A 13,409-nucleotide genomic window follows, 5' to 3' on the forward strand; every position below is an offset into this window, starting at 1 on the left:
TAAAGCTAGGAGCCCTACAGATGCAATGTCTGTGTGAAGAGTGTTGATGGAGAAGGTCAGAAGAAGTTGACCTGTAGATGTAGAGAAAGCATATAAAGGTGGAACTATGGTGCTGTACGACAGGAGTGGCAGAGAAGTATGTGAAGGTGATGCAGAACATGCATGACAGGAAGACAGTGGTGAGGTTTGCAGTAGGAGTGACTGAGGATGGGGGTAGCATTACATCAGGGATCAGCTCTGAGCCTCTTCTTGTTTGCAATCATGATGAATGGGTTGATAGATGAGGTCTGGCAAGTCTCTGTGAAGTTTGCAGACGACATTGCTATCTGTAGTGAGAATAGGCAGCAAATGGAAAAGTGCTTGGAAAGGTGGAGGTATGCTCTGGAGAGAAACCTGTAGAAACAAGACAGAATATGTGTGTGGATGGATGGGAGGCAGGTGTAGCAGTGAAAGTGCAAGGTGTAGTGGCAGTTAAAGTAGATGATTTTGAATTCCTGTGGTCAACCATTTAAAGTAAAAGATGGCGCAAAAGAAAGTTGAAGAAGAGAGTGAAGAGAGGATAGCAGAAAGAGCCATGCAGGAGGAGAACAAAAGACCACAATGAGGGAGGAGATGCAGACGGTTGGTGTGACAGAGGATTATAGCAGAAATAGGATGAGACAGAAGCAAATGATCTACAACGGTGATCCCTAAAGAGAGCAGTTGAAAGAAGAAGACTGTGGAATAATGGACTTATAATCTTTGCCCAGACTGATCAGCAGCAATAATTGCTTAAGTAAGATCAGTGCCGATGTCTTTTATCCACTGCTTTGTGTTAACACACACCAGCAAACTGGAAAAACTTCTACATAACTAGAACTCCTGCACAAGGACAAAACTACACCTTTTTAAAAATGTCTTTGAAATGTTACTATACTGCCCTGACTTGGTTCTCTGGTTCCAACCTGTTTTAGATCTTTCTTGGATTGCAATGTATTGATTAAAAAATGTAAGAACTTTACAAACATTTTCTCGTATTGCATGCGAACAGCAAGTACTACAGATTCAAAGTGTAGTCATAAAAATCTGCACCAGTTTCATTTTCTCACCACACATCTTTCTGTGTGGCAGGTAGTCTGAAAATAGATACTGTTAGCCTGCCATGAAACCGGCATGATGTGGTGTATCACCATATAGCTCGTGGCTCGTGCTGCTGGACGTTTCTCATGAAATTTATAAACCGAAATGAACAAAGAAGGAAATGAGGCAACCTAACAGCAGATTTGAATTCCGGGCGTTTGTTACTGACACAGAAACATGCTGGTGCAGCAGTACGATAAATCACTTCAGCGAGCTTTATGAAGAAGAGTGCATCTCAGCCGGTGAGTTTTGGTTTCTGATGGTTGACTTTAATCAGGAACTCAAAGTTTATCAGATTTTTCTTCTAGTTTTGACAAATTTCAGCGCTATCAGGAAGTCAGACACGTTACTTTGTTACAGTTACTGTTTCTCACAGTTTTTCTTAGCTGATACTTTACTGGCTGATGTCACTTGGCTGTGAATTGAGTTTCCCTCTTGGGGATGAAGAAGACAGACAGAAGCTCGTGTTGCATGTTTGGAAATGATTAGCTGAAAAGGCAGACTTAATTTCATTTTTTTGTTCTGTTGAACACAATATTGTGAGGCAGTCCTGTAGTTATTGGTGTGCAATAGTTGTCTTTGTTATGTATTGCCTGCTTGATAGTTTATACACTTGTTTCACTGTTTAAAAAGGGGAAGATTTTGAATAATGGTTACATCTGATTTTATTTATATACGACCATTTCACTGGAATTTATATTGCAAGGTATTTATATTTAGTCTTACCAGACAGTTATTTTCAAATAATGATGAAACTTGTTAACTGCTGCGCTAATATTTCTGAGTACATATGCAGAGGACATGACTGTAGCAACTCTAAGCAAAGTCAAGCGAGTGCCTTCTACGTTTTCACTTCTTCTAATCACTTCACTGTTTCCCACACTTGCTGAACTCCAGGGTAGATACAGTAACACGTGAGGACCTTTTGTGCTAAAAAGTAAGAGTTAACAGTTACTCCAAGGCAGCATTGTACACTTTAATGTACATATGTCATGAAAATATTCCCTGAAGAGTTGAAAATATATACAGTACACACGCTTTAATGAGTAACATGTGGATTATTATGACTGATTTGCTCGCTTATCTAGACAAGTAATTAACGTATTACTCTGTTTGATTCTAACGCAGGGCCGCAGATACTGAACAATATGTCTGCAAATGAGACCGTTTGCAACATTACCACCAACTGTGCCACGAATTGCACAGTGGATTATCTTCAGGGTCTGGGTTATGCAACTTTGTTTCTTCTGGGTTTCCTGATAAATGCTGCTGCTCTGTATGCCTTCATTACCGTACGGCGCTCGTGGACAGACACGCACATCTATATGTTGAACCTGAACATTGCAGATTTTTCCCTCATCCTTTTCCTGAGCTTCAGGATTTACGATGCCTTCTCCTGCCTGCCTGTAACTTACTTTTGTACCTTTCTCATGTATGTACATTATATCAACATGTATGCCAGCATCTTCACAACAGCAGCCATCAGTGTCCAACGCTACCTGAGTATAAGATTCCCACTGCGTGCCAGATCGTGGAGATGGAAGAAACAGATAGCTTTTGCAGTGTGTTTGGTCATTTGGGTAGTTGTGATAACAGCATGCATTATAGTCCGCAAGGACAACTATCCTGAAAAACTCTGGACATGTTTTGAACGATGTAAAAATATTCCACATCGTACATGGAGTATGACGTCAGTGATATTTATAGGTTTTCTCATCCCACTCCTGATCATCGTTTTCTGCTCCACTCGGATCATCCGTATGTTTTTAAAGGAGGCCGACAAGTCAGAGGAGAAGAAAAACATTGTTGGCATAGTCACAGCCAATATGATTGTGTTTATCGTCTGTTACACGCCGATCCATATCGCCTTTGTTGCTGGCCTCTTTGACGAGCCACAGGAAGACTGGATATGCAAAAGCACTACTGTGCACAAGTATTTACTCTGGTCTGAATGGATTGCTGGCACAAATTGCTGTTTCGATTCCATCAGCTATTGTTTTTTATTGAAAGGCTTTTATTCAAAAGCACGTAACTCTTAAGGCAGCATTTGAGTGTGTTATTTAAAGAGGCAAAATACCGTAAAGTTCAGTTATATTTGAAGTCAAAAGTTAAACTAGAAGAAGATCTTAAACCCTGAGGCTTTGATAAATATGTAGAACACATGGGCAAAAATACAGGTCAAATGACCACAATGAGTCAGAGCTGCTGTTTAACTTAGGTAAATGTTTGTTCAGTCACAGATATCAGACAACAAGATGTATGCTAACTTAAATGTATTTCATTTAGGTGCTGTTTTGTCATCTCCACACACATTTTTAAGAAAATCTAATAGACCATAAAAACAAGAAAAGACAAATACTTTAGAAATCTGTCAAAAACATCCATCCCTCATGCATAATTTAAGTGAATAATCTGTGACTCGTATGGATGATTTTTTCTGACAGCTTAGATATATCTGACTGTTCCCTTGGTTGCCACGAACTGTTTGTAGTCTGCAACAGCAAAAGCTGATTACCATGCCTACCAATGCTTAACAAAACCAATCTAAGGACTTAAAGAATATTAACGTAAAACTCACATTTACTGCACATGTAGGCATGCTGGGAGTGGGTGTCCCATTCTCCACACTGATGGCACAATGCATGAAGGGGCTTTCTAGTAAATTTCACCTGCTCTGATTGACATTTGCTGAAGACAAGTACCTGAAATCTCTGAGAATTAAAGTGAAGAAGCTGTGGTACACTGTGAGAATCACAGGAATCCACTTGATACATTTGGTTTTCACAAAAAGTTGGAATACCGCTGCTACTCTTTGACCATTTTAAAAATGTCTCTTGCTCTCTCAAGACATTTTTTGACTTTTAAAACATTGGTTCCATTTGAGTTACTTAGCAATGGAGCAGCTGATTGACTTATTGCATTAAAATAAATATTTGACTGTTTTTTGTGATTTGTTCTTTTTTATGTATTATGACATATGATTCCTTTTTCGCAGAGGCAATTTTATAGTCTATGAAGTACACAAATATTCCTGGTTAGCTATGGAAATTTGTATTAGTTGCACAGCAAGATTAGTAGTGTTGACGCAAAGCAAGAAGGTCCTGGGTTTGAATCAACTGTCTGTGTGGAGTTTGCATGTTGTCTGTGGGTACTCTGGCTTCCTTCCTTCTAGTCCATGGTGATTTAAATTGCCCATAAGTGTGAATGGTTGTCTGTTTCTCTTTTAGGCCTGTGACAGGTTGTTGGCCTGTCCAGGCAGCTCATATGGTAAATGGCATCAACCCCTGTAAACCTGAATTGGATAAGTGGAAGAGAATGGATTTCTTTTTTTCCTTTTTTTTATTATCTGTGTTTATTTCCCAGTGACTCATTGGTATATATCAGTTGTCTTTAACACCTGGCTTGGACTGACTCAATAAATTGCTGTATTAAGTCTTAGTTAATGTGTGTTATGTATGTTTTATATTTGTCTTAAGCTATAAATATCTGTATTTTTTTAAAACCCATTATGTCTTCTGTGCTGTCTGTGTGATGTTCATAGCAAAACAGGAAAGGAGATAACAAAGGCTTTGCTTTGCCAGCTTTGCTACACACCTCTCATCAAAACATCAGTCTGTCTCAGGCGTATAGCAGCACAGACAGACAATGTGCACTTAACAGAAGCGGGCCCATGGGAGTTTGTGTCCTTCACTCCTTCCTGTGTGAAACCCAGGAGCACATGAATGCAGGCCAGTGTCCAGCTCCCTCTAGTGGCAAGAAAAGCACATGCTTGAAAGATTTTCCACTTCCTCTGCTCTGAATCTGTCTGCTCTGAAGCCTAAAGCTGCCAGTTTTGAGACAAATATGTCTCATTTAAAGAAAATAAACTGCGATAATGATATACACATCACTCTAGACGGCAGTGAAGCAATCATGCTGCATTAGTGACTGTGCATTTGTGTGTGCACTGTGTGCGTGGGCACGTGTATAATGACATGCATTTATTTTAATGAGTGCATTCAAAACCACACGCGACAACATTAGCAGTCAATTATATAATGCCATTTAATAGCAGTACTCCAAAGATTGATGATTATTATATCAGCAGTGGCTTAGCGACTGCAAAACTTGGCAGGCATCAGTCAAATGAGACGGCTCAGCTCAGACTGAGGTCAGGCCTGCGACTCTACTCTAACGACAGGAAGGAAACTGCTGAAGTCTGCGTTCAGCCAATAGTCACGTAAATACTGTACATACGTCTTATTCACAGTATCGTCACCGAAAAAAATAGCCTCGCACTTCAGCAACCGCGCTGCCTTAGAAGAGCACGGATCCCCCCCTCCCAATTTCCACACCCCCATCCCTGAAACCACACAGGTACACAATACATTCAGGATGGTTATTTACATTATTCACAAATGTTATGGAGAACAGCTCCCTTTTAGAAAGAAAAGGAAAGAAACCCCCACACAGTTTGTGCTTTTCCTTATTTCTGCACATTGTAATGGTGCCAAACAAAAGTGATTACATTCATTCACTCGGGATGCTGACGAGCGGTTTTCAAGATCCTCCAGTATGGCAGTTGGTTGACGATGACAGAAAGACAATCACCAGACTACAGACTACACAACGAAACGTCCATAATCAGGAAATGAGCTACACAGTGTTCCCTCAATGCACTTCAGTCCATTTGAGGGTTTGCTTATGAACTACTTATAAAACATTATTATTATTGTTAGATATCTGCTATTCAGTTCATGTCACGGCACCAGCGAAAACATTAATAGTGTTGAAAGGGCATGACAGAGTATGTAATGTATGCTTACATATGTACAGTATATGGCGTGATGTATTAAACCTAAGATCAGGGTTTTTTTTCCCGGTCTGCTGCGCTTTCTATCTAAAACGTGTTGGAGATACATCAGCTGTAGAAAAGTCAGCCTTCTCTTGAATATAATGGAAGCACATTGCAGTTGCCTTGTGGCGCACAAAGTGCTGAAACACTACATTTGAAAGATTCAGCTGCAATATTTCTACAAAAAGTGTTACTTGGATAAAAAAAAAAAAACAGCCCACAAACCTTGATGTAGGCAGTTTCATGGAGGAACCAAACTACATCAGCCACATATGTCACTATGCAGAAGGAAGCATCAGGCTCCTTCTCACCAATGATTAAACGTTACGGAGAAAATAGTTCCAATGACAAGCTGCTTACAGCAAGCTTTGTTGTTTTTCCGGGTTTTTTTGAGCAACTGCATCATGATGTGTGGAAAGGGACAAAACTGCTGAGTTTTTATTTTTATTTTTGAAAAGCACAAGGAAATGGTCATCTCTTTCCATTATATTCAAGAGCGGACAAGTATTTCTACAGCTGATGTCTCTAAAGGAGCAACTCACACTATGGATAAAATAAAATAAAGCAAAGCAGACCAGAGGAAGAATACATACATTTCATTTCAGAGGTGAACCGTCCCTTTAAGTAAAAGTAATTTACAAACAGACCCTCAAATAGTGTTTTTAACATTCAGCATCAGGAGCGTCACATGAAGAGAGCTGAAAAAAGTGTATTTTAACAGCAGTACAAGTCGGCATCTCAATGAAAAAAAGAAGAAACATTCATCGCGTTACGTCAAAGGCAGAATTATAAGAAGTATACTGCAATAAGTGAGTTCTTCAACACCACAGTACGTGAGGAAGGTGCACTGCTGACCTAAACTATGTTTTCATGGCACTTTTAAAGTTTCTCCCACTCTTTTTTTTTGCTTCATTAATCAGGCATCAGTAAATCATTCTTCATTTGGGTTTGGCACATTGAAGTAAAGAAAAGAAAAAAAAAGACACCGGCGATGCGTAGTGTCTTGGACATTTCCATCTTGGAGCAGGTCACTGTGAGAATTTTCCACGTTACTCTTATAATGAGACAGTAAAATGCATATTTTTGTTTCCAAGCTGATGCCTGTCTATATTTTTTCTAAGTTACTGTTTGTCTAACATTATGGTCTCACCTAAATTAAAGTTTACTATGTACATATAAACCATATATTGCTGCTCGCTTCGGATTCAGCGCAAACCAGCGTTCATTTGTCGTCTAGTAGACCGGAGGGTTGACCGTCAAGTCACCCAGTCAGCTGTAACAGATTCTCATTGTTTCCCACAGTAGTTTTAGTTCTTGCACCTTCATATGATCGTGTTTTTATTTCCTTTTTTCCATCTGCCCTCTTTATCTGGTCTCTGTTTTACTGCTGCAACACGTTTAAACCGTGTTGTGTTGATCTAAAGGCCGACCATTTCGTGGCACCGCGGACACTTTGATGGGCTGAATATATAGTCCCATTTGCCAGCTGAGAACATTTCCCCTCACCCCTGTTGGCTCTAAGATGAGCCAGAGGTTTCAATCATCCCCACTGTAACTGCCACTGTGCTCTGTATTACATCTGTGGGACCTTGACCCACTGTGAGCCTAAGGGGAAATCTTCCCCCGTAAAACTGGACTGCGTTCTATAATGCAGACCTAATGAATGTGTGTGTGTGTGTGTGTGTGTGTGTGTGTGTGTGTGTGTGTGTGTGTGTGTAAGCAGAAAAAACCATAAGGTGACAGTGAAGGACAAGGTGTTCTTACACTGCAGTTCTTGTACGTTATATTCTCCATAACGCCTCCTGCCTTTCTGTCTATCTTTCTGTCATTTGTGATTTTTCTGTCAGTCCAGTGCTGTGGTACAATCCCACCTGATGTCCTTGTGGAATTATTGGTTGTTAAAGAGTACATAGAGTGGAAGCAAGAAACGAATTGAGTGATGGACAGCTGAGATGCCGTCATTACAGAGAGCATGCATTTGGCAGGAATAGTGCTGACGTTCCAGTCCTGCGCCCTGCACTCCAAAGACGTGAGTTATGGTCCCATATCCCCACGAGACAGGTTAGAGGCATCTGGCACACAAGTCATGCTCCTTCGTATACACAGAATACTAAATACCCACCTGTACAAATACATGTACTTGTATGTGTGCAGCAAGGAGAAAGAGTGGGGAAAAAACTGAAGGACTTATAGGTTCAATATCTGTCTTGAGAGAATGACCATTTTTTTTTCACCTGGAGCTTCAGATACTTTAAAGATGTTCAGAATTTCCAATTTCACTTCAAGTACCCAGTTGGCAATCACACCAACAGGTAATGCAGTGGGGAACAGATGGCTAGCAGTCTTGTTAATGCTATCCATGAAGGGAAAAGCATCCCACTATTGCAGGAGCATTCGACTGGCTCTGCAGTCAATCTGCACAGTGAACGCAGTATCTAAGTGCCACGTCCATTTTCATCCTCGTCCTCTCTGCTCTCTTTCCATCTTCTTTGCTCCCCTCTAGTCTCTCTCTCTCTCCCTGCTGCCACTAAGATCAGGAGAGGGAGGCAACTCTGCAATGCAGACACAGCAACAACCTCAGTCCATCTGACCAATTAATGTGAGCCAGGATATGAGCGGCAGACCCAGCAGCCAGTCATAAGGAGAGGCTCATCACGGGGTGAAAGAGGGGTTGCCCGAGAGACTGACAGAGAAGATTATGGAGTGGGGTAGTGGGCCGAAATGACAATGAAATAAAGATGTGGGGAAAAGAGAAGGGAGAGAGTGACAGGCAGAATAAAGAGTAAGGACATTTATGTAAACAAAACAAAGAGCCCTGGAAACAGAATTGGTTTCCTCCACAGTCACTGGCCAGCCTGAGTCCTGTCACTGCAGTTCTTCTTACCCATCAGCTGGCTGAGATCCACCAGCTCACCCAGCTCCCCTCGCTCCAGGGCCCCTCTCAGGAGAGCCCTGCTCAGCCCGGGGGTGTGTTGCTGGGACACATAAGCTTGGCTGCTGGGAGCGGGCATTGATGGGGGAGGCAGGGGGACAGGAACCATCCCGTGGCTGCTGAGGATGTATCCTTCCTGGGCTGGCCAACGCAAAGGCAGTGGCTCGCTGTACTCCATTGGTGCGCTGGGTGCTGAGACCACCCTCCGACGCTCAGGTGAGTCCTGGGGGGTCATGGGGTAAACATATTCTACTGCAGACTTCCTGAGGGGGGCTTTGGGCGTCCCCTTCGCTTTTTCTTGCTTGCTCAGACAGACATAGTGCTGGCGTGGCGTGTCATTCCCTCGGCTGTCGCCGCTGTGTCTTCCACCTCCGCCTTGCTGGAAGAGTCTGGTGGTCAGGTAAACAGAGGGGGGCATGCGACAGGGTGAACCCAGACCTACAGAACCTCCCCCGAGGTAGGTCTGACTTGTGTCCCACCCTCCAGAGTTGGAGTCGGACAGCCGCAGGCCTCTGCGTTTCTGCTGGGGTGTGTGCTCCGGAGTGGGCAGGAAACCGGGGTCTAGCTCTCCCGACTTCACCCAGCCGTTGGGCATGACAAACAAGGTCTCCCCGCCCTGAGAGCAGGGGCGCTCCCCTCCTCCCTGCCGTGTCACACTCAACACAGAGCCTTCCATCCCTCCGCCACTACTCAGCAGGCCTCTTTCACGCCGCTGGATGGAGGCCTGGGAAGTGGTGCCATGGCGACGGTTTGCAGGCTTGTGGGCCATGATCCAACACACAGCAAGGCCCGAGAGCGCCGCCCCTATGGTGAATGCAGAGACTGCAGATGCCACGAGCAGGTTGAGCGAGACCAGGCTCTCCGGTTCAATGAGCAAACTCTGTTGGAGAATTCCTGAAGATTAAAAGACACAGTTACAAAGATGACATTCAGTAGAACTCTCCAATGACCGTCCTGTCTCAATGTGTGACCGGAGGCTGTAGTTTAAAATGATTATTATTACATATAGTCCTATTCTGTTACTTAGCACTTTCCCGTCTCGTATCATGATAGATCAAAAACTACAATACACTCCTAAGTGGTGATCATCATCTGCAGCATTATAGGATTTTCTTTCTGTGATGATTATGTTTCAGAGTAACTTCTCTCCAGTTTGGCCTTGAGGCTCCACGAGCTCTGTTTCAGAGAGGCCTGCACTTGTCATCAGCACAGCTAAGACTACAGCAGCTCCCTTTCTCCCTCTCCTCACACTTTCCATCCTGCTGCCTGGCCAGAGAGTTGCCCCTTTGCAGCAAGGCCTTACCTCAGTGTTTCCACCCAGCTCTAATAGCTCCCATCTGCAGACACAGCACCACATGCCTGTCTCTGGCTCAGCCTCTCCGACGTTTTCACCGCTTGGATTACAGTCTGACAGATGTGCAGCTGGGTATCACTGACTTCCAGTGCTATCTGTTGTCATATGTTATTTCAAGACAAATGAGTGTGGTGAGGGCTTGGAATGTGCTGCGTATCCCTTTTCTGTTGTTTTGTTGGAAATTCCGAACCAGCTAAATGGATTTTATGATGCTGAATCTGGGTTACAGCAAACGGAACACCTCGTAAAAAAAGAAAATGCTGTAGAGGAAATGCCTTTTTTTGGTGTTTTCCACTGACTCTGTGGATTTCAAAGCACGGTTCAAAGAGGGCCTCTGTGGTACTGCTGCAGTGACATCTGAGCCTCTCAACAGAAGCGGGATGTAGTGACATTATGCTCAGCCGTTTCCTGCTCGCGTACCAGCCGAACCCATTCCTCGCTATCAGATATATGACAAAACAAAACCTCATATGCTGAATGATAGTGCATTTCCAGTATTATCTACACACAGTTGCACAACTTTCACAACTTTCACAACCTCCCTAATTAAAATGTCACTCTGGGATATGTTTTGACCTGAAGGAAGTGAGACCGAAACCAGAATCTCACTTCTTCTTCTTCCAGCTCTCACAAAAATACTAAAGTATTCAGTTTCCATGCTGAATGGATCTTGCTGAGCTGCGGAGTAAATCATGTTACATCCTTGATAATTAAAATTAACTTAATTCCAGAAATGACTGTCTGTACTCTCTCACTTGGTACTATCAGAACATAATGTTCAGTGACAAATAGGCAGGTGTAATGAGCGATTGAGCCACTAGGTGGAGCCTGCCCTCACTCGACTGCACACAACCAGCAGCATCCATGTCATAGTGCTGCAACCTACCATCACAGTCTCCGAGGTGGGAGGTGGTGTTTCCATACTCCACATCTTGCTGAAAAGGGAGTCTACGAGACAGAGAGATCACAGACAAAATAATCAGAGATTTGTTTTTAATAAAGACAGCACACAGCAGGAAACATGTTTCCTTAATTGTTATATAGACACATGAATACTCATGGAAGAGCGCATTGAATGAATTTTGATGCCTGACTTCACAAATAAATCATTTACAGCTAATCAATGAAAATCCGACCCTTTTCATGCTCACTTTTGTGCAGAAAGTTGTTTGTGAATGATGATGTTTGTTAGTGGGGATCAATAAAAACTGATATTGCACATATGGATCTAAGATTCGGTGTTATGACATTTTTGATCCCTTTATGGATTTTCTTTCTTTTTCTTTTCCACCCCTAAGAGGATCAAAGGGTGGGGAGCGTGTGTTGTGATTTACAAGCTGGTGGAAAAAGAGGGGAGAGGGGGAGGGGGGTCGTAACGTGTCCTAATAGCAGTGCTGGACCTCCATATGCTGTCAGAACAGCTTTGATGCCTCTTGGTATTGATTCTACTAGAGAAGACCATCATTCTCCCAAAAGATGCTCCCTAACTTAGTGTTTTGATTATGACGGTGGAGGCTGCTGCCTAACAGTATCTCCTATAGATATTTATTTAGGTCAGGCATACGATCTTCATCATCATCAAACTGTTCGGTGACCCCGGTTACCCTATGGATTGAGACATTGTTACGCTGGAAGTGGTCACTGACATCAGGATAGAAATGTTTCACCATATAATAAAGGTAATCGTACTTCGTATTGATTTGCTGGGTCCCATCCCTCTAGCGGGAGGAGTGGACCCAAACTATGTTGGCAAAATGACCCCCATAGTGTAATAAAGCCAATGGAGTCCCTCTGATTACGGGTTTCAAAGACTTCATCAGTCTGCAGGTTCTGCATTTGATTCAGACACCTGTATTTTTAGTAAGAAATAATAAAAAATAAGCACTGTCTACTGGTCATTACAAAGAAATAACAAAATTAACTTAAACATTTAGAAAGGAAAGCAAACTGTTCACTGGTTTTCCTTTATCAACATGTGTATTGGCACAAACTTGCTAAGGGGTGACAGCCCAGACTTGGAGGTGGGAACAGCGGTTAGCACTGCTGCCTCACAGGAAGTAGGTTTTGGGTTCAAATCTGGGCTGTGGGCCTCTTTCTGTGGAATTTGCATGTTTTCCCTTCCATTTGTGTTAATGGTTGCATCTCCTAGTTTCAGTTGTGTGACCCACTGGTGGTTTATTCATGCTAACATATATATACACACATACATATACATACATAGAGAGAGAGAGAGACCATTTAGGTCAAGTAGCCTGTGCAGCTCATACTGATTTTGCAATTACATCATCTTCATTTGGAGGAAGTAAACATTCAGTGTTGTGTGCATGTTTGTTGTCCTCACCGTGTACCGGGTCTTAGAAAGGAGCAAGTGCTGCCTCTGGTCCAGCCACAGTATGGATCCCTGGAGGCCAGACAGCTTCTACTCACACAACAAGCAAACAATCAAAACAACATCATTAAACATCATTAAAATCCTCAAATGTGAAACGTGTCTGTTTTGAAATATGCGGACAACTACTGAGATAATAAATCCTTGCGAGGGATTCATTTTTATACGCCGCAGACACACATATTCTATCAAATGGTTGCTTGTTCACACTATCTAAGTGTGATTTATCTGCTGTGGGAATCAGGTCCATGGCACAGTGTTCAAAACACCTTCCTCATATAGACAGATAAAATACAGGTGCCTCCTTTGTTTTCACAGTCAATCAGCCTCTTGTGTCAATTTAAATATCATTTGCTAGCAAAACAAATTTTCTCAAAATAAATATTAAACCAAAGTAGCCAGCTGTGACATGCATATCCAAAATACAAACATGCAAAAAATGAAAATAGAACTGTACATTTTAATTGGATGATAGCAGTACCAGGAAGTGAGAAAGCAGAGGAGAAATAAAAGTTGGCCAGAAAATAAAGCCTTGGCATATGGCAGCTGCTAAAGTGACCTAATTATTGGCCAAAGAAAGATTGAAGAAAAGGAAAATACTCTGAAAGGCAAAAGTGCCACTCACTTCATGCAGCGTGAGTGAAGGTGGCAGCGAGATGTGGGGACTCGGACCAGGCACGAGGGAAAGGCCAGCAGCAGAGTGTGGCTTGTTCGGTCCAGCGACAGAGACAGGAGCTGACGGGCCTGAGGAGAGTCCTCACCACATCTGGACACAGGGACA

At 42.7% G+C, this 13,409-nt stretch overlaps 1 protein-coding gene across 1 annotated transcript in view; it reads right to left on the reverse strand.

Annotated features, from left to right (window-relative positions):
* Positions 1-5,138: 5,138 nt before the first annotated feature.
* The window catches only part of LOC101476675 (semaphorin-6B-like), a 36,496-nt gene continuing 28,225 nt past the window's right edge, over positions 5,139-13,409 (reverse strand). The window contains exons 14-17 of the mRNA XM_004542468.3: positions 13,254-13,394; positions 12,581-12,658; positions 11,126-11,187; positions 5,139-9,779 (exon numbers count right to left, since the gene is read on the reverse strand). Coding sequence (XP_004542525.1) covers positions 8,797-9,779; positions 11,126-11,187; positions 12,581-12,658; positions 13,254-13,394 — 1,264 coding nt within the window. The 3' untranslated portion in view covers positions 5,139-8,796. The remainder of the gene's footprint in view (positions 9,780-11,125; positions 11,188-12,580; positions 12,659-13,253; positions 13,395-13,409) is intronic.

Source organism: Maylandia zebra, linkage group LG18 (genome assembly GCF_041146795.1).
Source record: "Maylandia zebra isolate NMK-2024a linkage group LG18, Mzebra_GT3a, whole genome shotgun sequence".
NCBI classification, from domain to species: domain Eukaryota; kingdom Metazoa; phylum Chordata; class Actinopteri; order Cichliformes; family Cichlidae; genus Maylandia; species Maylandia zebra.